This window comes from Tenrec ecaudatus, chromosome 4 (assembly GCF_050624435.1).
Source record: "Tenrec ecaudatus isolate mTenEca1 chromosome 4, mTenEca1.hap1, whole genome shotgun sequence".
Lineage (NCBI taxonomy): Eukaryota > Metazoa > Chordata > Mammalia > Afrosoricida > Tenrecidae > Tenrec > Tenrec ecaudatus.
The window spans coordinates 56,453,701-56,477,881 of record NC_134533.1 but is presented as its reverse complement, the minus strand read 5'-3'; the positions used below and the strand labels follow the sequence as shown (position 1 = coordinate 56,477,881).

General features: G+C 45.8%; 1 protein-coding gene across 1 annotated transcript in view; it reads left to right on the top strand.

Annotated features, from left to right (window-relative positions):
- SPON1 (spondin 1) overlaps nucleotides 1-24,181 on the top strand; it is a 355,481-nt gene that overhangs the window by 211,575 nt on the left and 119,725 nt on the right. The window contains exon 6 of the mRNA XM_075546022.1: nucleotides 1,747-1,895. Within this exon, the coding sequence (XP_075402137.1) occupies nucleotides 1,747-1,895 (149 nt within the window). The remainder of the gene's footprint in view (nucleotides 1-1,746; nucleotides 1,896-24,181) is intronic.

Below are 24,181 nucleotides of genomic sequence, written 5' to 3'. Positions count from 1 at the left end.
GGAATTGTGAGAACCGATCTAACCCTGTGGTTAACTATATGTAACTTGTTGATGACGGTGCTGTTCGGTGTCATCACGTCAGGGCTGGCTCACAGGAACCCTGCGTACATGTGAACAAGCCACTGTCCTGACCTCGCCGCTCATTGCTCGCCTTGAGCCATTGTTGTGGCCACTGTGTCGATTGATCTTGAGGAAATTCCTCTTGTTCACTGAGCCTCCTCTGTTCCAACTATGATGTTCTTCTCCGGGGAACTGGTCCCTCCTGACAACATGTCCAAAGCACGTGAGATGAAACCGCAACACCCTCCCTTCCCAGGAGCATTCTAGTTGTACTTCTTCCAAGACAGCCCTGTTCGTTCCTCCAGCTCCCTGCCATCAGTCAATTCCTACTCAGAGCGGCCCAGCAGCACAGAGTGGAGCTGCCCCTCTGGTTTCCCAAGAGTGTCCATCTTTACAAGAGCAGAAAGCCTCAGCTTTCTCCCAAGGAGCAGCTGGTGGTTTCAAACTGGCCGTTTTCCTGGCAGTCTGCGGTATTCCCAGTGTTCTCTGCTAGCTTCATAATTCAAATGCATCAATTATTTTCCAATTTCCTTCTTACTTGTCCAGCTTTCACATACATGGGAGGTGATTGAAAATATCCCGACCGTGGTCCTCAGAGTGACGTCTTTGCTTTTTGAACACTTTAGAGAAGTCTATTGCATGGAGTTGGTGGCACTGTGGCTTAGGTGCTGGGCTGCTAGGCGCATTTCAGACCCAGCATTCCCTGCACAGAAGCCCAATCTAGCATCATTGTGAGTCGGCATCTACTTGATGGAAGTGGGTTTGGGGTCTTTTTACAGTCACCACATGTAAATAAGATGCAAAAACAAATTCAGCGTGGTGCTGATGTTCGACGTTGATGCCCTCCTCTCCCCCACCCCTCAGGCTTTCATAAAAGAACCGAATCCAGTTCTTTCTTGGCCCTACCCACGTATGTTTCTGTTCTCTCCCTGATCGTGTGCTATGCATTAATTCCCTCCTGCTTACCCCTACAGTCACCTTCCTGTGTGATTGTCACCAAACCGCTGTGGACGGGTCACTGCCATGTATCCAATCCCTTAAGTGTATTTGCTGTTCTTTGTTCCTCTTTCCAGCTCTCCACTAGTGGGGGTTTTCCTCCCCACTAATAGTCTATTCCGATGATGTATCTAAAATTCAAATGTGACCAATGTCTTCCTGACCAGAACCCTTCAGTGGGGTCCAGACCCATGCAAATGACATTCCAATTTTCTAAGCAGACAAACAAGGCCCTCCATGAGCAGGCCCTTCCCTACCTCCCCAGCACCGTTCCCTGCTGTCCCCCTGGACGGTGTGTAACGCAGCGATGCCGTGTAACTATGGCTCCCCAAACACACAGTCTGACTTAATGTTTCTGAGTCTGCCAATAGTGGTTGTTCCCCCCTCTCCTACTCTGCAAATCTGATCGGCCTTGACAACCTCAGCTGCCCCCTTCCCTGCGACTGTACCAGATGAAATCCATGCTGTGTCTCAGTCCTACATCTTCTATTGCCCTATCTGCACTTTCCCAATACTTACTTGCTTGCTTACTACTTCTAAGAATGGGGAATTCTGCACAAAACATAACACACAATAGGGCAAGAGCGGCGGCTAAAGTGCCATCCTGTCCTGGTTAAATGACATCTCTGTATCATCTAAGACACTCGTGTTTTAGTCACATGTTAACTGCATCCTGGTTGGCTTCCCCAGGTCGGGCCAATCACTGGTCTGCAATCATCGGCGGATCCCACTCCAAGAATTACGTGCTGTGGGAATATGGAGGATACGCCAGCGAAGGTGTCAAGCAAGTGGCAGAATTGGGCTCCCCAGTGAAAATGGAGGAAGAAATTCGACAACAGGTAAGAAAATACCACAGAATTGACCAAAAACTAATACTAGGGTGAAGCCCTTCCTTAGGTGTCTGTCCTGGGAACTTAATGTGTTGGGCAAAGAGTGCCATAGAAGGCTGTCTCTGTACTGAAATCAGGGACTTTATGTTGTTTTTTACTATTGAAGCACAAGACAGAGGCTGAGGTGCTCATCTTCCTGAAAGGATTTTTAGTCTCTCCTCCTTGTGAAGTCTTGTTGGGATGTCATGCGCAAGTCTACTGAGAGTCAATGCAGAGAATGATGGTTTTTCTCAATGGGGTAAAGGGTCAGGGATTGAGATTCAAGCTGTCTAAGCCAATAGTGCCATCTCTGAAAATAAGCATGCATGTACAGACACATTTGTCTGTGTCTTCAGGATGCTGACAGATCAGTTATCAGAAGCACCGTAGACTGAGCTGTGTTTTATGTTCCGTGTCCTGTGGGTCCAGCAGCCCACTCTCTAGGCCCCCAGAGGTTCATCCCACAGAGAGAGAAGAAGAAACTGATTCTCTAATGCCCTTTGGTTTGTTTATCCTCCAATGTCGTCATGCTTTATCAAAAGGCTGATTCTGTCAGCACTAGAAAGAGGCTGAGAAGAGAATTTGGGAAGGGCCCTCGGTTTCAATGGCCCCAAGCCTGGTGAGGCAGCATCCCCTCGAACTGTCACTACCCAGTCTAAAGATACCCAGTGGTGCAGTGGGTTAAGTATTGGGCAGCTAATCAAAAGGTCAGTGGTTCAAAGCGACCAGCTGCGACAAAGCAGAAGCAGTCTGCTTCCATGAAGATGGACAGGCTTAGAAACCTCCTGTCACAGTTCTACTGTGTCCTATGAGTTGGCATCAACTGGATAGCCATGGGGTTTCTTGGTGATTTTTGAACACATCCTGAGACAGCTCAGTGGCAGCTGAGTCCCGCTGCACACCGAGAGCTCTCGGGGCAGGAAAAAAGGAGAAAACTCTCCTTGGGATGTGGCCATTTCATAACACAGGGTCCTGAGACGCTGCCAATCTCCTCATCTTCTGGCCCTTCGCCTCCTGAGCGAAAGCAGGGGCCTCCAGACCTAAAGGGCCTAGCAATCAGAGGAATGGGCTCCACCTGCCCTCCTCAGCTCAGGATGCGCATGCTCAGACCACTCGGGGGTGAGACCAGCTACGGCCCTCGGGCTTCCCCTTGAAATCCACCTGCTGGACTCCACGCTACCCGCAACTCCCAAGTTGAGTCCAAAGAAGGTCGCCTGACTCTGACTACACTCCCTGGAGGAATCTTTTTGGAGCAGAGCCTAAAATGCTGGTGTTGGTGGTTAGTTTGATTTAAAGAGTTCTTTTTTTTTTTCTGTAAGGGGAAAAAAAGAGTTGAACCAAATCTTCTAAGATCACATATTATTCATCAGAAGTTTCTCCATCTCACGCTTGGTGTTTCTCTGGCACGGGCTGTCGTGATTAGGAGCTGGCATCAGTTTTTCAGACATTGGCTTGACCGTGCCCCTCCGTAAAACCACGAGGGTCTCTGTGCTGGCCCCGTGCTAGCAGACCTGGCACAGGTGGGGGTCAGGGATCTTTGCTTGGGATTCACGCTACTGATTCTTGGGATTCATGTCACTGACATATTGGCTTGTGAAGATCTGATGTGCAGTGTGGTGAAAGTCATTTGTTCAAACTAACAGTTAAAATACGAAAGGTTACAAATGAGGTCCAGGGGACCTCGTGTACTGGCTTTCCTGAGAGGTTTCTGGGGAGAATTCCTGAGACTTGATTGTGCTCGTGAATGCCCGCTGTCATGTGTCATAGCAACAAAGACTGCGATCCTTCATGCATGAGACCCTCCCAGTCTAAGGAATAGCCATCTTGGAAAACTTTCCTTACTTGGTGGGCTCCTGGGCTTTCCTTCTGTACCAGCCAGGCGTGGCCTGTCTACTTCCGCTGACCGGCCTTCCTGACTTACAGTGTCCAGAATAAACTTCATGCTGGGCACTGCGGGTGGAAATTATGCAGGCCTCCACAGCCCTCACTACCTTCCAGAACCAAAGCTTTGTTTTACAAACCAGGAAACTGAGGCACGGTCACGCATAAGCAAACATGAGAGGTAGGCTTTGAACATAAGTGCTTCTGGCTCCACAGCCTGTACAAAGGTCCAGCGACCTAATCCGGAGGGCCCCATGAAAGATACAAATGTGAGAGACCCCTTGTTCAAGACATATCAAGAATTCCCAGACGGTGGCGGCAGCACACAAATCAAGCGTGAGGCCCCGCTGAACTCCAGGCCTGACCACAAGCTCGTGAAGTCAGCCTTGCCCGCACAGCTCCGCGGCCCCGCAGAGAGACTTTTCCCGCTAGCAGGGGCAGATCTGCCCAATAAGCGAGGCGAGCATGGGCTTGCTTGCACTTACTTACCATTCTGCAGTGACCCATGTCACGTGGGTGTCCTGAGCATGAGTTAAACCTGGCCTTCTTTGTGCCGACTGAGAAATCTGTAGTGAACAATTTTCACCTGGGTCTAAGGTCTTGCTTACCTTGCTTACTGGGTGCCCCAGTCCTGTCCAGGATTAGAAATTTGAAAAGAGACTTTGATTCCATAGGAAGGTCCTGTGGGCTTGAGGAAGAGACAGGTACTAGCCATATCAAGAAAGAGAATCCTGGATGCGGTGAAGAAGTGTGGAATTGTCCATTATATATTAGTAAATAAGCACAAGTGAACCCATGCTTACCTTGCTTAATGGGCATTCTAGCATCGCTTGCTAGCCTCTGCATCAGCCTTCTGGAATAATACTTGCTGGAATCATGCCAGGCTTCAGACTCCCCCACTCCTTGGAAAATCCATTCAACAAAGATTTCAGATCCTGTCACTTCCAAACAATTCTTAGTTTGTCCCCTGCAAGAACACAATTCATTATAGTTTTCTTCTGTGAGTCAGGTAAGACGCAACATGAAAGGAACAAGAGTAAGCATCCTCCCAGAATATAAAACTGTCCTCTGAATAACCGGGTGTTTGAACATATCTGTGAGCGAACACCGTGTTCTCAGCCTTTCATACCTTCTTTCTTACCATCGTTCTATCAAAGAACTCAAGTCCAACCACGATGAAAATAAAAGGCCCTTTTTTCCTTCAGAAAGACGTCTATATGCTTACTAGCACTCTCTTATGATCGACTTATCATTCACTGCAAGTTTCAAGGGCATTGAAAAATCACAAAGGATACTGTTGGAAGTAAAATTTATGCTAATGAATTTCCAACACAAATGAACAAAAATAATAATTCCATTAGAAGTGGAAAATTGTAATAATACTTTGATTATAAATTTTAATGTTACACTAACTGTAAAACACACCAGGAAAAGTAATGAAAAATTATAGCAATGCTACCAGTAATCATGATGCTCGTGTCACGGAGGACGGGGAAGGGCGCAGCATGTACTCTTTAGAGGAGGATGGAGGCAAATGCTTCTCCTTGGCCTCTGGGGACTAGGAAGGGAAACTCCTAGGCTATGGCCTGACTAGCAGGTCACAAATGGGTAGGCCAAGGCAGGTGGAGGCAGTAAGAAATGGAAGGTTGCACTTATAGGTAGATGTGGGAACCCAAAGTGGAAGAACGCGGTGTCATTGTTATGGAATCTCTGCATCCCACTTAGAACATTTCTACCTTCCGCCAGCACACATGGATGGGGGATGTACTAGATCCTGATCTCTCTTAGATGCTGGTCCAAAGATGGTGGGATGTTTTACCCAGTATTCATGCTCAAGAACCTACGAGACATCCTCCTTGAGTCTTCCTCCACCCACTCCCTAGCTTTTCTGTTAAATTCATGCAGTTCACTCCACCCTCCTTACCCCCTCCATCTCAGCGAACAAAAGTTATAAACACACACATAATTGTCATCGAGTCAGCTCAGCTAATAGCGCGTGTGTGTGTGTGTGTGTGTGTGTGTTTAATACATAGTTTCGTGGAAATGTCCCCTCCTCTAAGAAGACCAAGTTTGGAGCTGCATCTCTGAGACGTCCTTCCCTTAGTTTCCGTCATCACTATTCATTTCCCTGACTGCCTCCCAAGGAAACGGTGAGCCCCTTGGAAGCAGACGTGCTTCCCTGCGCCACCATGTCAAACTCAACTCTGCTTCTTTGCATACTATCCGATTCCTCCATTGTGGCTCCTTTTATCTCTTCGATTATTTTAGACATGTCTAATGGTCTCTCTTAGATCATCCTGTCATGTCCAGTGTTGTTGTTATTGTTGTTGGGTGCCATGGAGTTGGTTCTGACCTATTGTGACCCTATGCACAATAGAAAGAAACACTATCCAGCCTGGCGCCATCCCTGCACTGGTTCTGATACCTGAGCCCAATTGAAGCCACAATGTCGATCCATCTCATTGAAAGCCTTCCTCTTCTTTGTCGCCGCCCTCCACTTCACCAATCACGATGTCCTTCGACAAGGACTAGTTGCTCCCGACAATACATCCAAAGTTTGTAAGACAAGGTCTTGCCACCTTCCTGTAGGGAGCACTCTGGCTGTTCTTTCAAGACATATCAATGTGCCTTTATCAGTCCATGATGCTATCATATTCTTCTCCATCACAATTCAAACGCATCGGTTCTTCTAAGGATTTCCTTATTCAATGTCCCCCTTCCACATGCTTATGAGGCAATGGGAAATGCAATGGCTTGGGTTAGGGACAACTTGATTCCCAAAGTAACAACCTCGAGTTTCAATACTTTACCGAGTTCTGCTGCAGCTGATTTACCCAGATTTACCCGGTGCAACATCTCTTGATTGCTACTTCCATAAGCCTTGATTGTGGATCCAAGCAAGGCAAAATTCTGGACAGCTCCAGCCCTTTCTCCATTTATCATGGTGTTCCCCCTTGGTGCAGTTGTGAGGATGTTTGACCTTCTTGACATTGAGTTGTCATCCGTCCTGAAGGTGACCACCCTGACGCCCTCCTTTGTATCTCTCAGAGACCAAGGCACTCACTTTCCTGTTCCTTTAACTTGCTCTTTCCACCCATCCCCAGTTCCCTTATTTTGTTTTGTATTATTTGTTCATCTTTACATGTTTTCCCTCTGTCCTGTGAGTCTTGCATACTCAACTCGCAATGCCTCCGCAAAATGACTTTGGATTCCCTTCTCCTGATCTCATCTGAGTTTCCATGCCATTTCTTACCGTGGGGCTCCTCCCTGCACGGTCCATGTACACATGGGTTCTTCCTGTACACACAGGAAAGACTGGGAGAGTCTCTTTCTGGAAGGCGACTTCTTTTCACGCAGGGTGCTGGGAGGATGGCAACCTTCCTGGCCATATTCCCAAGGTGGTTAGTGTAGCCTATCCTCATCTTCTGGTCATAAACAGGGTAGCTACTCAAAACGCCCGGCTCTGTGTAGGGGTTGTCTTTCTGAGGTCACACATCCCCTCAGCTCAAGACTTTCCCTTGTCTTCCTGTCTATGTCCAGCCCAGGGAGCCCATATGCCCGCCCAGGAAGTGTGCACAAGACAAACAACTCCACTCTTCATGTTTACATAGGGTTCAAGGCTTCCCTGGCCATTTTTTTTTTAGTTATGACTCATGAAGACCCCATCTATGCCAACAGAGAATGATGCGCTCCAGGGCTTATAATGGCTGTGATCTTAGAGAAGTAGATTGCCAGGCCTCAGTGGTACCATAGTTCATAGCTGAGCACAGGTGATGTCTACTCACTTCTGATTCATAGCAACTCGATGGAGCAGAGTAGAACTGCTCCCTGGGTGTCTGTAGCTGTAAATCTTTATGGAAGCGAACTGCCTCATCTCCCAAGGAGCAGCTAGGTTCAAGTCATAGAACTTTCCATTAGCAGGCCACTGCATCCCCAACAGTGCCACCAAGACATGTCCAACCCCAATACAGGCATCAACTATTGCTTCTTCAAGAGGTTTTGCAGAGTGCTTGAGCGAGCTGCAGGTTCATTGCACTACCTGTGGCTCAAGAATCAATAACAAGCAGGTGTTCTTTTTCTTTAAAGTTGAAACTGTTTACAAGTTTCTGGGAAAGGCTTTGAGAATTTTCATTCCTCACCTTCTTCAAATCCTAAGAGCTAGCCTGTGGCTACTAAAATGTTGTTACTCTGATTTTTATGCTTTCTAAACTTTTAATCACTTTCTTTTTATTTAAAAGCATTGCCTGATGCCAGGCGTTTGTCACCAATCACAGCAGGCTGCTGCATTATCCAATTAGGAAATTCATGTGTATTCCTTCCCTCTCCCCTTCTCTCTTCATCAGCTTTTATTAAAATAATAAAGCCCCAATGGTCCTCACTGCTTTTGTAGAAGTCGTCTGGCATAATGGAGACGAGCATCTGTCCTAGGTTCAAATATGCTGACTCCACCGCTTCCTGACTGTGTGGCTTCAGACTCAACGAGGATGATGATAGTAGGGCTCAGCCTATAGTTACTGTGAGGATGAAACGAGCTGTGGGTAGACAGTGGGTTGTGATGTACCATCCATAGGTTCCGACCTATGTCTAACAGGAGGAAGCATCGCTGTACCGTCTTCACAATTGTTGCTATGTGTGACCAAGAGTGGCAGCAACTGTGGCAATCCATCTCATTGAGGGCCTTCCTCTTGCCCTTCACCTCAACTTGACATCTTCTTTAGGGTCTGGTCCAGCATATGTGAAAAAGAAGTCTTGCGACCTCACTTCTAAGGAGCCTGCTTACGGTACTTCTTCTGGCAGCCCAGGGTACATTCACTATACTTCACCAACACAACCATACAAATGCAGCTGTGTCCTTTGGTCTCCCTTATTCTCTGTCCAGCTTTCACACGCATGCAAGGTCATGAAAAACTCCACAGCTCACTAAGTGTTACCGAGTATTACTACATTTTCATTCTTAGGTCTCTGTTTTCTCATCAGTAAAATGAGGGGGGTGTCCTAAAAGCCCATCAAAGAACTAGGACATGAAATGATTCTCACTCTTCAAGTTCCAATTGTCCGCATTCACCGTGGCACTCCCTGGTTTGAGAGCCCCCAGAGGATGAAGCCACGACTGGCAATCCCCATCCCCCTGCTCAGCTCCCACCTGCCCCCATTACTCCAGCTCAACCGCAAAGCTTCCGGCCCATTCCAGCTCCGTGGCCTAAGCTCACACTCTTCTCTGCCTTGGAAGTTCAGCTGGAATGCTCACCGAAGCTAGTTCAAGTCCACCTCCAAACGAGACCTAGAAGCAGCCCAGAAGAGATAGATATGAGGACCTCCTGATATATAATAGGACATGAACTAACGGACTGCAATAAGGACAAGGCTTTCAAGCTAAGGAAGGTGGCCTAAGGATGTCTCTTTTGACTGTGACAACAGTACTCCCCTTGAAGTAACTTAAGAAAGAGGAAGATGTTACTGCAGAGGGAAAGTCAGGTTCTTAAAAATCCATCTTTGAAATGATTCAGAAAAGTCCCATGAGAACTGGGCCTGGAAGACCTCGGGCTAAGACAACCATGTCTCCGTTGGCTCCCGACCCACCTCCAGCCACGTGGTCTTTCCTTTACTCTTCCATGCACATCTCTCCTGCTCTCTTGTCTCAGCAGAACTGCCGCCTCCGCTTTCTTGTGCTGCGCATGGCCCCAGATGTTGGCTAGATGACCCATACTTTGATTTCCCAAAACTAAATGAGCAACTTGGGTGACTCTTCAAATATTGGGGGGGCGGCAAATATCAATGATTAGACACCCTGTGAATTGGTGCCTCCTGCATCAGATAGATCTCAATCACTAATCCAAGCAGTATCCATCTTTATTTGAAGAACCACCTAGCCGATTACATTGTACAGAAACTATGCGCTATATATTAAGGAGAGAGTTTAAAGACGTAGGGGGTTTAAAGTAGAAGATAAATTGATGGACATGTCAGAACAGCAGTGGAGTGGAAAGAACTTTGTCATGTCCCAGAGCCCCAGCCCACAGGCCAGGATTTAGGTCAGAGCGTCAGTCCTGCAGGAGGGAAGAGCACTAAAGAGTGCAGAGAATCAACAAAAAGAAGAGAGATGAGCCGCAACCCAGGATGCAGAGCTCAGCCTATAAAGCCAAGTGGAAAGATTGGTCCAGTAACTGAGGTGGAACCAAAAACGTGACTTGGGGATAGCCAAGATCAGAAAAAAGGGAGTAGGCCTGGGAGTAATGTCAAGACCAGTTAGATCAGTGGTTCTCAGTCTTCTTAATGCCACGACCCTTTAACACAGTTCCTCATGTTGTGGTGACCCCAAACATAAAATTATTTTCATTGCTACCTCATAACTGTAATTTTGCTACTGTTATGAGTCATAATATAAATATCTGATAGGCAGGATATATTTTCATTGTTACAAGTTGAACATAATTAAAGCATAGTGATTAATCACAAAAACAATAATTATATATTGTGAAATATTTCTTTCTAATGACAAAGCAATGAAATTTAGTCTTGAAGCATGGTATCTCCTGGGTAACAGCCTTCATGCCCGGTACTCATATGTGGGCATATCTGCATGTGGGTGGACCCGCCTGGAGATGATAGAGGAGCGGTGTCTCGGTTCCTAAGACCATTGGAAATACGGGTTTTCCAATGGTCTGAGGCTACCCCCTGTGAAAGGGTTGTTTGACCCCCAAAAGGGGTCGCTGTCCACAGGTTGAGAACTGCTGACTTAGGTGAGCTTGCACCTGCTGCTTGCCATTGTTTCTTAAAATTCCTGGAGACAATGAGTAAAGTTTGAGTCCGACTCTATGGAAGGCTTGCTAAGTCGGTGACCTTGAGTAAGTCATTCGCTTTAGATTCCTGACTTGTGAAAGAGTGATAACGACAGAGTGAACCGCCCATGTGGGTTGTGCCATTACCCCTTTCCAGGGCCTGGCCCAGCCTATGAGCTCATTCTTATTCTGGGGACAAACAATGGCTGACGTTCTTCACCTTCGAAGACTACCCACTCGTTTTGCTGAACGCAGTGCAACCGAGAGAAGAAGTAAATGGCACCTCAGAAAGCACAAGAGCAGCCACCCCGTGCAAGGGGAAGAGTGAGACAAAAGGCCGGGCCAAGAAGCTGAGCCAGGACCAGAGTTTGAAGGAGAGAAAAGAGAGGCGTTTGAGCAGCTACTTCAGGGAGTAGAAATGGAGGAGCGAAAGAAAGGTCCAAAGGAGGGGTTTTCCGAAGTTTGCTTTTGAAAGGGGAGATGTCAAAAAGAGAACTTTAGATATGTACTTTGCAGGACATGGCGTGATGTCGTTTGCCCTTTGCCTTTTCCCCAAGAAATATTCAGTGAAAACTCACAGTACTTCCCAAGGCTTCTTAGAGTCATAAATAAATATATATATATATATATATGTGTATATATATATATATATAATTTGGGTAGATTCATATCCTTAAACATTCTTCCTTTATCCTTCTCTCCATGCCCCCATGCGTAACTCTATGCAATGTGTGCTAAGGAAGCACACGTGTACTTTTTATGAAAGCAAACTGTGGAAACAAAATTTTTATCAATAGGGAACATACTTAGAGTTCTGGTTACATTGATACAGTCAAATTCCATGCTATTAAAAGGAATTCATCAGGTCTGTCTTGATAAGAGGGAGCCCTGGTGCCATTGGCCCGCTGACCACAAGGTCAGCAGTTCCAAACCACCAGCCAGTCCATGGGAGAAAAACGTGGCTTCCTACTACCTTAAATATCCAAAATATATCATATCTGGGGTCTTAAAGGAATGAAGGTAAACAAGCGGCCATCTAGCTCAGAAGCAACAAAGCCCACATGGAAGAAGCACACCAGCCTGTATGATCACGAGATGTTGAAGGGACCAGGGGGATCAGGCATCAAAGAATTAAAAAAATCATATAATTGTGAATGAGGGGGAGTGCAGATTGGGGACTCAAAGCCCATCTGTAGACAACTGGACATCCCTTTACAGAAGGGTCGTGGGGAGGAGACGAGCCAGACAGGGTGCAGGTTATCAACGATGAAACATACAACTTTCCTCTAGTACTTAAATACTTCCCTCCACCCCCACCCCTACTATCATGATCTCAATTCTACCTTACAAATCCGGCTAGGCCAGAGGATGTACACTGGAACTGATAGGAGCTGGAAACACAGGGAATCCAGGACGGATGATCCCTTCAGGACCAGTGGTGAGAGTGGCGATACCGGGAGGGTGGAAAGAAGGTGGTGTAGAAAGGGGGAACCAATTACAAGGGTCTACATATAACCTCCCCTCTGGGAGATGGACAGCAGAAAAGTGGGTGAAGGGAGATGTCAGACAGTGTAAGATATGACAAAATAATAATTTATAAATCATCAAGGGCTCATGAGGTTGGGGGTAGTGCGGAGGGAGGGGGGAAAATGAGCTGATACCAAGGGCTCAAGTAGAAAGAAAATGTTTTGAGAATGATGATGGCAACAAATGTACAAATGTGCTTTACACACCAAGGATGTATGTCTGGATTGTGATAAGCGTTGTACGAGCCCCCAATAAAATGATAAAAAAAAAGAGAAAGAATAAATAAAACAGTGTATCATAACCAAAAAAAATCCATAGTCCCAGAAATGCACAGAGGCAGTTTGATTCTGTTCCTACAGGGTCACTAGCAGTTGGAACTGATCGATGGCATTGAGTTTTCCGTGTAAGGGAGCCCTAGCGATAGTGTTGCGTAAGCATTGCTCTGCTGACTGCAAAGCCCGAGTCAAGCACACCAGCTGAACGGCACTGCTTCTGCCATGGTCCCAGCCGCGGGAAGTCAGGGGCGGCTCTAGCCTGCTCTGTGGAATCGCTGTGGTCAGGATCAATCCAACAGCGAGGGCGCGGGGCTGGTGTGTTGGGGTTTGAGTTTGGGTTTTTTGTATGTTCTGATATAGAATGTTCTCGCAGGGAGAAGCAGAACAGTGTGTGTAGCTTGCTGCCTGCCATCTGGGGGCGCGGGGAAAACGGGAGCGCCAAGAGCAAATGATTGGCTGCACGGATATCGCTATATATTCAGAGATCGCTCCTCCAGAGCCGCGGAGACAGGGTGCCGGCAGCGGGCACTGGCAGAGTGGGAGGATCGGGCCAGAACAGTGTGCTCACATGGCACCACCGGCCCTTTCGGGTTGCTTGGATTTTATCATGTCCACATCTTAGTGCCTTCAAATGGATGAGATGCAAAATGAACGAAGAAAACTTTGATAAGAAAATGAATATTTTGTTTAAAAATATATCAATACCCTGTGACCTAATCTGAACATTTAATATGCTCTGCCCAAAAAACCCCATGTTTTTAAATTATCCACCTTTCCTATGAAATAGAAAACTAACCAGTCAATGAGAGCCAGATGTCTGAGAAAGAAAAATGAGGAAGATATTGCTCAACCCAGATACTAAAGTACATTATAAGACTATGTTAAAGAACATTGTGTGTGATTTTAAAGCATGAATATCAATAGAATGTAATAGAAAGTTCAAAGTGGATCAAACTCCTTCTTCATTGAATGCATATAAAAAGTAACTTTTCATTCCAGTTAGGGGGAAAGATAAATTATTTAATAAATGGTGATGTGACAGTCAAGGAACCCTAGTGGTGCAGTGGTTAGCAACTCTGGTGATGTGTGTAGTGGCTGCACACTGGACTGCTAACCATAAGGCCAGCAGTTCAAAACCACCAGCTACTCCATGAGAGAAAGATGAGGATTTCTACTTCCCCAAAGAAGTACAATCTCATAAACTCAGAGGATCGCTATGAGTCAGAATCGACTCAGCGGTGGGGAGCTTTTTGAGCAATGGCACAGTTAGAATCCATTTGGAAATAAAAGGTTAAATTAAAAAAAAACCCTCTTTTCTCCAGATTTCAACTCTTCAGCCAAAATAAATTCTAGATATATGAAATAATTAAATATTAAAAGTTAAAACCTAAAAGCATTTTAAGAAAATACAATTGCTTCTGTAATCTAGAGCTAAGTTTCTTCCAAACATGTCACAAAACCCAGAGGTCATAAAAGAAAAGGTTGACAAAGTAAATAATTTCTTAACTGTGGGCATAAATTATTAATTTTTAAAATCAAGACAAAGTAGGAGGGAATATTTGTAGCTTAACCAACCCACAAAGATCAACTTTTTAAAAGATCGGCAAGTCAAGAGGAGAGTAAGCAAAGCCCAGGAACAGGCAGCTCTCAAAACAGGAAATGAAGATGGCTTTTAGATATCTGAAAAGCTGTTCCACTTCATTGATAATTAGAGAAATGCAAATTCACTCCACTCCATGGAGCGACAACTGCGGATCTATTTGGTTAGTGCGAAACACGGTGGCTACCACGGGTTGCCAGCAGGGTGGGAAATGCTCTCGTGCACTGATGATGGCCGTGCCACTTGGTACGCCTTTGGGGAAGGCGTTTTTCTCGGGCCCAGCAGTTCTGCGTCCAGGAGCTCTGTGGGTGAGTACAAGCACACATAGTTATACTCCCAGGGCGATTTGTTGAACACTGTGGGTACTACAAGGGCTGCGACAACTTGCATATCCCTGTAGAGGGGGTGGCTAAATAAAAATCACATCCAAATACCCTGAGCTCCACCATTTCCAAGACAAACCATGAAGTTAAAAAAGAACACAAAGCACAGTGTTTGTTGTGTTTCTCCTCTTGTGTTCTTTTTAAAGACAGATGCTCCCATGTGCATAGCCTCTCTTGAAGAATGTGTCAGAGTGTTCCCAGGGACTTCCTTTGGAGTGGGACACTGGGAGATTGTAGGCTAGAAACTGGCTGCTTTGGGGGTGGTCCGACCTCGTAGAGAGCAGAGAGAACAGGGCACAACGGCCGCACAGGGTTTCCACGGCTCTCATCTTACCCAAGCCGACTGTCACAGTTTTCTTCTGCGATGCGCGTAGTGGGGTGGAACTTCTGAACCCTGGTTCACAAGTGAGGACTTAACTGTTGCTGCCCCGGGGCGCCTTCATTGTCACTGCATTCCGTGTGGCACCAGTTGAATGTTATGCCACCGTTTGGCATTTGCCATTCAAAACAGCGATCACTTTATGGCTGAAATTTTTTTAAAAGCCAACGGGCCAACCAACACTCTAGCTTCGGAAGACAGACCATCTAAGCAAACACAGTGCATGCTCTTGGTGGCGTGTCACCTGACGATCAGCACACACATGCGGCCTAGGAGGACCCGATGTCTTAAAGAATCAGAGGGGACAGGTGAAATCTTTCTCAAGGCTCCAGAAGTAATCACAGCTACCTCCTCAGCACCCTTAAAACTACCAGGTAGTGGCCTACTGTGTTCTAAGGGTTAGCTACTTCCCAGAAAAGTCTGTCTGGTCTGTGATATTGGCCTAGATACATCGGACCCACATCCTCCAGGGGGAGGGGGGGAGTGTCCCCGATGAGAGCTCTAAATCAGCACCACTCTATTCTGCAGGGGGGCGGGGGCACCAAACTCAAATACATTTGAAGACCTTTCTATTAAGTCTTAAACGGGGCTTAGACAAGACAAGGATAAATCATCCAGATGAGGGAGACCTTCCATGTAGGTGGCCATAGTGGTGACACAGGATTCCTGGCTGTGTGACTAATTATCGGACATAGAACACAATGGAAATGCATCACAAAGTCATGATTGGTGGCAGATCGAGTCATCACTGTTCCAGGTGGGACACCGGAAGCAGGAAAGAGACCATGATCATGCCCACTCTTAGAGATTACAGGACTGGTTTACAGAACTGGTTCTGTGCTCTGCAACCACCTTACTGGTGGTCCGACCATGCGGCTCCGGTGCTTCAATTCCCGTTAAAGCACACCCAAGCAAGTCCCAGAGAGCAGGGCTGCCCTGCCCTCCTGGGGCTCACTGAGGGAGTTGGACTCTGCTTTCCAACACACTCTGCCAGCGGACAAAACTTTTTACATTGCCTACTTTTTAACAGAATGCGCTCAAGGGTTCTCACTATGAAATGAAACCTTCAGCAAATCCAATGCATAAAATTTAAGCTGTAATATAACTCAAAACATGTTCATGAGCTGGCACTGGTCCAGATATTGATACTAAGCATTTAGAAACTTTTCTGGGAGTTTGACATTGTCTAAAGAATCTAATACAGTAAAATACCAGGACTTGAACTTGGTTTGTTTTTTGTTTTCGTTTCTGGTTTGTTTTGTTCCCCGCCCACCCCTCCTGGCTTTTGTTTTGTTTTGTTTAACTCATTTTCATTCTATTTTTCCAAAGTACAGTTTGCAACCAAGTGTCATTTGCTGCCTTCAACTCAGGCCTGCATCCTGACAGCCTCATGCATAACAGAACAAAGCATTGCCCAGCCCTGCGATAGCTCTTCATGAGTGCTGCCGCAGATGAAGTATTAGCAGCAAAAATATCTATCTTTCCCCATAGAGTTAAGAAGCATTGTCTTCGAGGACAGGGAGCATTTCTGGGTGGTCTCTTCACCTTTGTACCTAAGTCAGGATCAGGCATATCACAAACGCTAGTAAATGTTGGTCTGCAGTCACAGGGCCTACCTTTTCTAAACGAGGCTCCGGGGAAACACGGCGTGCCCAGAGGCTCGCAGCAGCTCAGATCTGGAACACCTGACTTCCGTCTTCTAAACAGAGAGGAAGCATTGGCAGCCCCCACAAAATCAGCTAGCTTTATGTGTTCATGTCCACACCTGACCAGGAAGTCAATCCCGACTCATTGGGGCCTCGCAGGACGAAGCAGAACTGCCCCATAGGGTTTCTAAGGCTGGGCCCTTTAGCGAAGCCGACAGCCACGTCTTTCTCTTGGGGAGTGGCTGGCGGGTTTGAACCATCGAATGTTTGGTCAGCAGCGAGCCCTTTAACCACAGTTCCCTCAGGGCTCCTATGGGTTGAAACCGTGGTGCCAGAAATGTGTTTCATTTTCATCAGATTCTGTGTTTCCGAGAGTTCAAAGATGAACTTTCCAATGAATATTGCCATCTGGTGGTTAAAAAAAAAAGTATGCACCTACCTGATACAGACAGCATTTGTTCACTTATTCGTTCATTCATTCACGTGGCAAACATCACATCAGGGAGGCCATTTGTTCTCCAGAGGTTCACAATTGTTAAGTATGCCTGACATAGAAATCCAGGTGCTTCCAAAAAAATTGTGGGAAACATCCATTATCTTTTCATCCCGTTTTTCCATGAGCTTTTGGGGGCCTCCTTGCAGGCAATTACAAAGCAATGCAATAGGACAGGAAAGTTTAGTTCATCATGCGCTGAGAAGACAGCACAAAACAGGACTTTCCACAGCCTTGGGAAACTGGAGGCTTTATGAGTGACATGAAACTTTTTTTAATGAGTTTCAACAGATACACCAAAAATATTAGCTCCCTTCTAATCTTGTTCTTCCTAATCACAAGCAGGACACAGGATTTTGTTGTTACCTCCTCTTTGTCTGAGTGTGTTAAGGATGTAATCAGCACATGGGATTTGGCTGAATGATGTGTCTGCCCTCGGAGCGGCTTCCCTCCACACTCCTGTCTCTGTCCTCCTCTGTCCTGCTTGGAGAATGAAAAGATGAATGAGCAAAGGATGTCTCTTTTAAGAATTCATTGCCCATTTCCCACCTTGGGTCATGCTGTTGCTAGGTGCCGACAAGTAGATTCTGACCCACAGCCACCATTTACACAACAGAACAAAACACCGCCCGACCTGCTCCATCCTCACAATTATTATGTCTGAGCCCATTGTTGCAGCCACTGTGTCCGTCCATCTAGTGAGGGGCCTTCCTCTTCTTCACGGCTCCTCTACCTTACCAAGCTCGATGTCCTTCTCCAGGGACAGGTCTCTAGTGACAACATGTCCGAAGTATGTAAGACGAAGATTCACCAGCCCTGCCTCTAAGGAACACTCTGGCCGTACTTCTTCCAAGACAGACTGGATTGTACTTGGATCATTGTGGCTGGAAATGTCACTGACCTCTGTGCGGTCCTTCAGCTCACCCAGACCGAATGTAAGCCTGGCAATCTCCATACAAACAAGTTCTACCTAGGCCAACGAAGAGACTTTGTTGAATCTAAGTAGTCCAATTTATGGGAGTGAAATATGTATGGTATAAAATGGTAGGAGTTGTGAAGTGCAACTCAGAGAAGTCCTTGCAAAGCAAGATGAACCGAGCAGCCTCGCGGTCACTGCAATAGCTGAGCCCAGTGTGGCCGTCCCTGTGTCAATCTGCCTCACCAAAGATCTCCTTCCGGTTCACTGGCCATCCGCTTTACCCAGAATGATATCTTTCTCCAGTGATTGGTCCCTCCTGCAGCATGTCCAGGGTAAGCGAGATAAAGTCTTGCCATCTTGACTTCTTAAGTGCTTCCTGGTTGTACTCTCTTCATGGCAGAGGAGTTCATTCCTCGGGCAGGCTGCTGTATGTTGAATCCCTGTTGCCAACCCCAGAATTGGAAGGCATCCATTCTGTGGTCTTCTTTGTTTTTGTTCTGCTTTCACATGCATATGAGGGGACTGAAAATCCCATGACACACACCTCCCCGACTCATCATCCAAGTGACATCCTTGCCTTAAAGAAGCGTTTTGCAGTAGATTTGCCCAATGTAGTACATCATTTGATCTGTTGGCTTTTGCTTCCATGAGAATTGGTGGTTGATTCAAGAATGATTCCTGAAATCTATGAAAACTTCGATTTCTTCACCACTAATCCTGATGTTCTTTATTGGTTCTGTTGTGAAGAATATTCATTTTCTTTATGTTCCGGTATAATTTATCTTAAAGGCTGTAGTCTTTCACCTTCATCGGTGCATGATGGGAAATGGGCCTGGAAAATAAGGTTGAATGAACTTGAACACAAATCTCACAAGTAAACAAACGTGAATGTCAGGTTGCAGAGGTTACCCACAGACTAAGAGGTGTCAGGAAGCCATCGAGGGTTTGTTTGGAGCAGGAATGTGACCGGCAGCCGGAGCTTTTATCCATTCAACAAGTAACTATTGCCATCTGCTCTGTGCAAGGCACTGAATGCGACCCGCTTCTAAGCTGGAAAAACCCGAGATGAATAGGACTCAGTGGCAGCGTGTTGATACCGCCAGACTGTCAGGAGATATCCCCCTGGCTATGAGGCACCTGAACCCACACAATCATCAAGCACCCTTATCTCAAAACAGGAAAGAAATGAAATTGCCCTACACTTCATTATATAGGAAATTAGATACAGAAGTGATAAACCATGCTCATATGTCAAATTCCAGTTGCTTTATACCTCTGTGAACATAGCCATTTTTAAAGATGGGGATATTATAGGCAAACAAACAGAAGATAAAACAGGCACCCCATTCCATGGAGTGAGATCCTGCTGCCTGATCAGAGTCCGCCCTTCCATCAATTCCCACCACAATTTCCCAGGCTCCTGGGATACCATGTAGCCAATAAGACATAAGGCCTATTGACAAGGGCCTACAGGAAGTAGAGAGAAAAGCAAGTTATTACAAGCTGAGGAGATGCTTGCTGTGGGCGAGTTATGTATAAGGTTATATGGATGTACTAAAGAGAATGGCAGTTCTGTCCAATTCTGTCTTGAGATACACCACTTGGCAAAACCACAAGTGGACTCTTGAAGGATGAAGAGGGTTTGCCACATCGACCGAGGTCATCACACCGGGCTGCATGAAAGGGCAAAGCTTGCCCTTGCCTTCTCCGGCCTGGGAGCAATTCTGTTTGGAAATGATGAGAAAGAACTGGGAGACGATGAAAGACAACACGTCCATGCACTCATTCGCTCTTTCGTATTTCCCCCCACAAACCTTTCCTGTGCGCTGACCACAGGCCACGTCCTGAGAGAAGCAGGGACAGGGAGATACAGAGATGTGTCTTGAAGGAACACAATCACCCCAAGCCCCAATTCGGCAGAATACCGTCTGCTTCAGAAAAGGAAGGCAAATCAAAATGATGCTTTCAAAATCTTGCTCTCACTTTTCCACCGCATATAATTTAGGGCTTCCATGTTGTTTCGGCAGAACTTTTAAACTAAGCTACACTAGGAAAAAGGTCTGCCGATCTACTTCCGAAAAGTAGGCCATGGAAACCTATGGAGGCCCACAGGACCTTGTCTGACTCACTGCTATAGACGCTCCCTCGGGGGCACTCACTCACTGGACGAGGCCATCGTGTCTGATAAAGTAGAAGGCTAGAGAGGGCAGGGAGACCCTTGGTGTGACGAGGTGGCATACAGACTGACAATAGCAGTGGGCTAATGCCGGGTGGTAACTGTGAGCTAACCCACGATGGGGCAGTGTTTTGTTCTGGGGGAGATTCCAACCGATGAGATTGGAATCATGAGAGTCCAGCCGATGCCTTTGCAGCTCACGGCGACAACCTTGTACTCGGCCCTGTGGTAGACTCTTAGAAAACTTAACCTGCTCCAACTAATCTTCACATTGAACAAGCGAGGTCGCTATTATTGTTTTCCATATGAGAGAACCAAAGTCCCGGAACGACAGATACCAAGCCTCCAGTAGGCAGTCAGTCATGTGTAGTCCCACTGGTGGAATCATTTCGTTTCCACCAGTTCTCATTGACCTTTCCTCGTGGATCTGCTCCATCCGTAGAAGACCTCCATTCTTCATATGCGACCAGGAGTCCGCCCACACTGCCACAGCCCATCACGCATTCATCCTCCCTGTCTTGCTGCCTTTCCTGATTGTTTCAAATGCGTGTCGTTTCTGCATTTTCCAGAGCATCTCACAGCTCTGTTGGCCCACTTCCTGTCTTGTGTTGATGGGTGTCTGTGTCTGCCTCTAAGAGAGAACACAGACACAGACATCTGTCTAAGCTGGCCTGTGCCCCAGACCCACTCCTTCCCTCCCCCCGTGGGACTTTGCACATGACTCAGTGCATCCTTGGTAAGTGTCTGAGGCATGGTGTAGAAGGCTTCAGCCCTCCATTCCCTGGCAGAAGGGCTGCGTTCACAATGTCAGCTGTTCTGTCTCTTTGTCTCCATAGTTACCACCGGTTCTCCAATCGACGCCCTATTTCCCCATAGGTTCCAGTTAGAGTACTTCTTAATTTATCTTCCTATTGAAAAGCAAAATCACTGCTTCATTAATCAATGAGTAAGAAAAATCAAAAGTCTATTAACTAGCAAGCCAATGCTATTCCAAAAGGCATTGATCCATATACATTACCGACTACCTATTCATTGGTAAATACAGCTCCTGAGAGCAACTTGCTGGGACTAGCACTGGAGGAATTTGAATCTCTTTTGAAATTGCCTATAAATGAGCAAAAATACATCAGATTCTTATTGGGAAATCTTTGGTGGAAGTAGGGTGATGGCACTGATTTGGTTGTGAATAATGAGTTGTAGACACTAATTTTTCATAGAATTTTATAAGTGCATATATTAACCAAGAACATTGACAGATGTATGCATATTATGAACTCTGTCTTTAAATTATAATGCCCTCCCTTCAGAAAACATTCAAGAATCAAGAATTAGTTAAAATGTAAAGTGTGTGCACATTGAACTTATGATCTGGGATCATGGCTGTGAGCGTGGGTTGGGCCTTTCAAGGCGGAGTTTTCCTCTGTACTGAAATCCAAAGAGTGTTTGTTTGCAAACCAGATTTGAGGATCAAAAATGCATCCCTTTAAATTATTTGTATGCAGATAAATGACCTCAGGCTTTATATATACAGACACACAAAAGCACAAACAGTCACAAAAGCGAATCTGAAGTCATTCCCAGCCCTTTCAGGTTAGGACCCTAAAGCACTGGAAGTGTATGTTGGAGAGATGCGTGTCTATCCTCATTTAGAATCTCCAACCCTCTTCCCATTAGCTTGTTCGTGATTTTCAATTCCTTTACTGCTTGCAACCTTGTATGACTTGCATGCTTGAGTTATTAAAGTTGAATATACTCTATTTTACATATATTGACTACTTCCTGGCAATGCAGAGATCTTAAAACACTTCACTTCTCCTTCGCCATTCCTACATTTAATATTATTTTAAGTCGTTAAGTTCCCCTGTATTTTAGCCCGACAAGACACGTGCGTATCGTTTGTACAGCCCAGAGTCTCGAGCTGGTCCACGGGCTTTGGAAGTTCCTTCCTTCTGCCATTACCTTTGGTTTCTGGGATGACTTGCTTCCACCGCTCCGTTTACACTTTTTGCTTCTTCTTCTTCTACCTCTCTTTAGCATTTCTTTTTTAGAGAATTGACAAGCGAAAATTCTCTCCGTGCCTTGATTTTTAAGGATATTTTAATAAGTAATTTAGTAGGTGTTTTCTCTCCGTATTTTAAAGCTACACCTTCACTACATTTTAGCTCCACCATTTCTGTTGAGAAGTCAACTGTAAGTCTTACTGTGTAAGTCTTGTTTGAGTGTGACATAGTCTTTCTATTGCTGTGTTGTGTCTCTGGCTTTCAGCAGTCTGTGATACAGTTAGCTGTAGCTGTCTTTGTACTTACCCTTGTTGAGATTTGTAACTATGGCTTGATTTATTTTATCAGTTTGGGGAATTTGGCCATTATCTTTTCAAATATTGCCTCTGCCCCAGTGTTTTTTCTTTCTTCTTCTGAGATACCAACTACCTATTTGTTAACTTTTATCACCATTTTCCACCTGTAGCTTATTATTTTTCCAGAGTCCCCACTATTTTTCTCTGCCTACTGTAATCTGAATACTTTTAGTCCTGCTTTCTGCTGGCACACATGGCTGTGAAATCTAGCTACTCGTTCTTAATAGTTTCCATTTGGTTCTTTATTATAAATTCCAGTTTGTTGCTAAAATGTTCCACCTTGACTTATTTTAATACGCATAAATGTGTATTTGATAACTTTATCATCTGGATCATGTACAGGATAAGTTCTGTTTTCTACTGTCTATTTTCCTATTTTCATCTACTGATTGTTACTGAATGCTAGACATTTTGTATTTTTAAAAACTCGTAGGGGTCCTGAATGGCGTTATCTTCCCTCCCAGGCAACACGGAACAGAGGCCCAAACCCAAAACAACCTCATTGCTCTTGAGTTGATTCTGAGTCATCACAATCCTAGAAAAAAGAGTAGAACTTCAGTATGGGTTTCTGAGACTAAATCCACATGAGAGTAGAAAGCCTCCTCGTTCTCCCTCGGAGCAGACAGTGGTTCTGAACTGACCTTGTGGCTTGCAGTCCAGCACATAATGCACCAGGCCACCAGGGCTTCCAAGAGCAGGAGCGACTGCCTTATCACGTCTTGGGCTGGGCCGTTTTGAAGCTGGGTATCAGTCTCTATGGGAGTCCATTTATTCCGGGTGCACGCTGACACCTAAAGAAACAGAGTTCTCTGCAGTTCCTAAGTGAAACCTTGGGGCATTGACGAGTCTCCCCTTATGGTTTATCACCTCCAATTTGTGATCTCCCCAAAATGTGGTACTGCTGAAAGCCCTGCGTAGCCTCTTAACCACTAACATCTACTCAGATTTATAAACGTCTTGCCCTGTAACTCTTACAAATCAGCACTTTCCCAAAATTAAAGGCTCTGCCAAATGTTGGGCTTACTTCGTGGCCCTTCCCTCTCTTCAGAATCTTGGCTCGTTTCCTCTTCCCAGCCCGGCGAGGCTGCCAAAACGATGTCGCTGCCGTCTCTTGGCCTTCTATGGCTGATGAAGAGGCAAGGTCTAAAAGGGAAAAAGGAGCTCAGATTTGACTCAGCTCTATGCATTTTCCTTCTCCCCAGGATCTTGGCCGTCCAGTCCTGGCTGCATTGAGAGCTCTCTGGTGCCCTAAAGTAAATTGTTTTGTTATGGAGAGAGAGAGAGAGAGAGAGAGAGAGAGAGAGAGAGAGAGAGAGATCTAGCTTTTCTAGTTGTTTGTTGGTTACATACACCCGAGTGCATCATTCTTGGCGGTGGAGCTGAATGCTTCTTCAAGCATTGCAGTGCTGTCTATCCAAGGGACAGTGGTGTCTCTGACCATTGTTCTCATCCTGGGTTTCCAACCCAATCTCATTGTCTGGTACCAATTCTAATGTTCTATGTAGAGTGAGCTCTCTTTCTGGGTGCAATTGCTAAGCCATCTGCCCTTCCTGTGATTTGTTTCCATTTTTAATGTACATTGCAAAATGCAGTATTACACCAGGTACGACTTCCTTCCATGTGGGTGTCTTGGCAAAATGTCTTCCCCAGTAAGAAGACACTAATCATGCTCTGACACTTTGATTGGCAGACTTTCCTGCAGCTGAAAATCTGCTGGGAAGCCTTCACTCCTTACTAATCCAAGCACTCTTTTCCCTGTCCAACATCTCACTAACCCCGCCCTTCTACAAAGAAACCATGTACCCCCAAGTTTGAACTCAAATGAACTCCAAAACTCTTAGA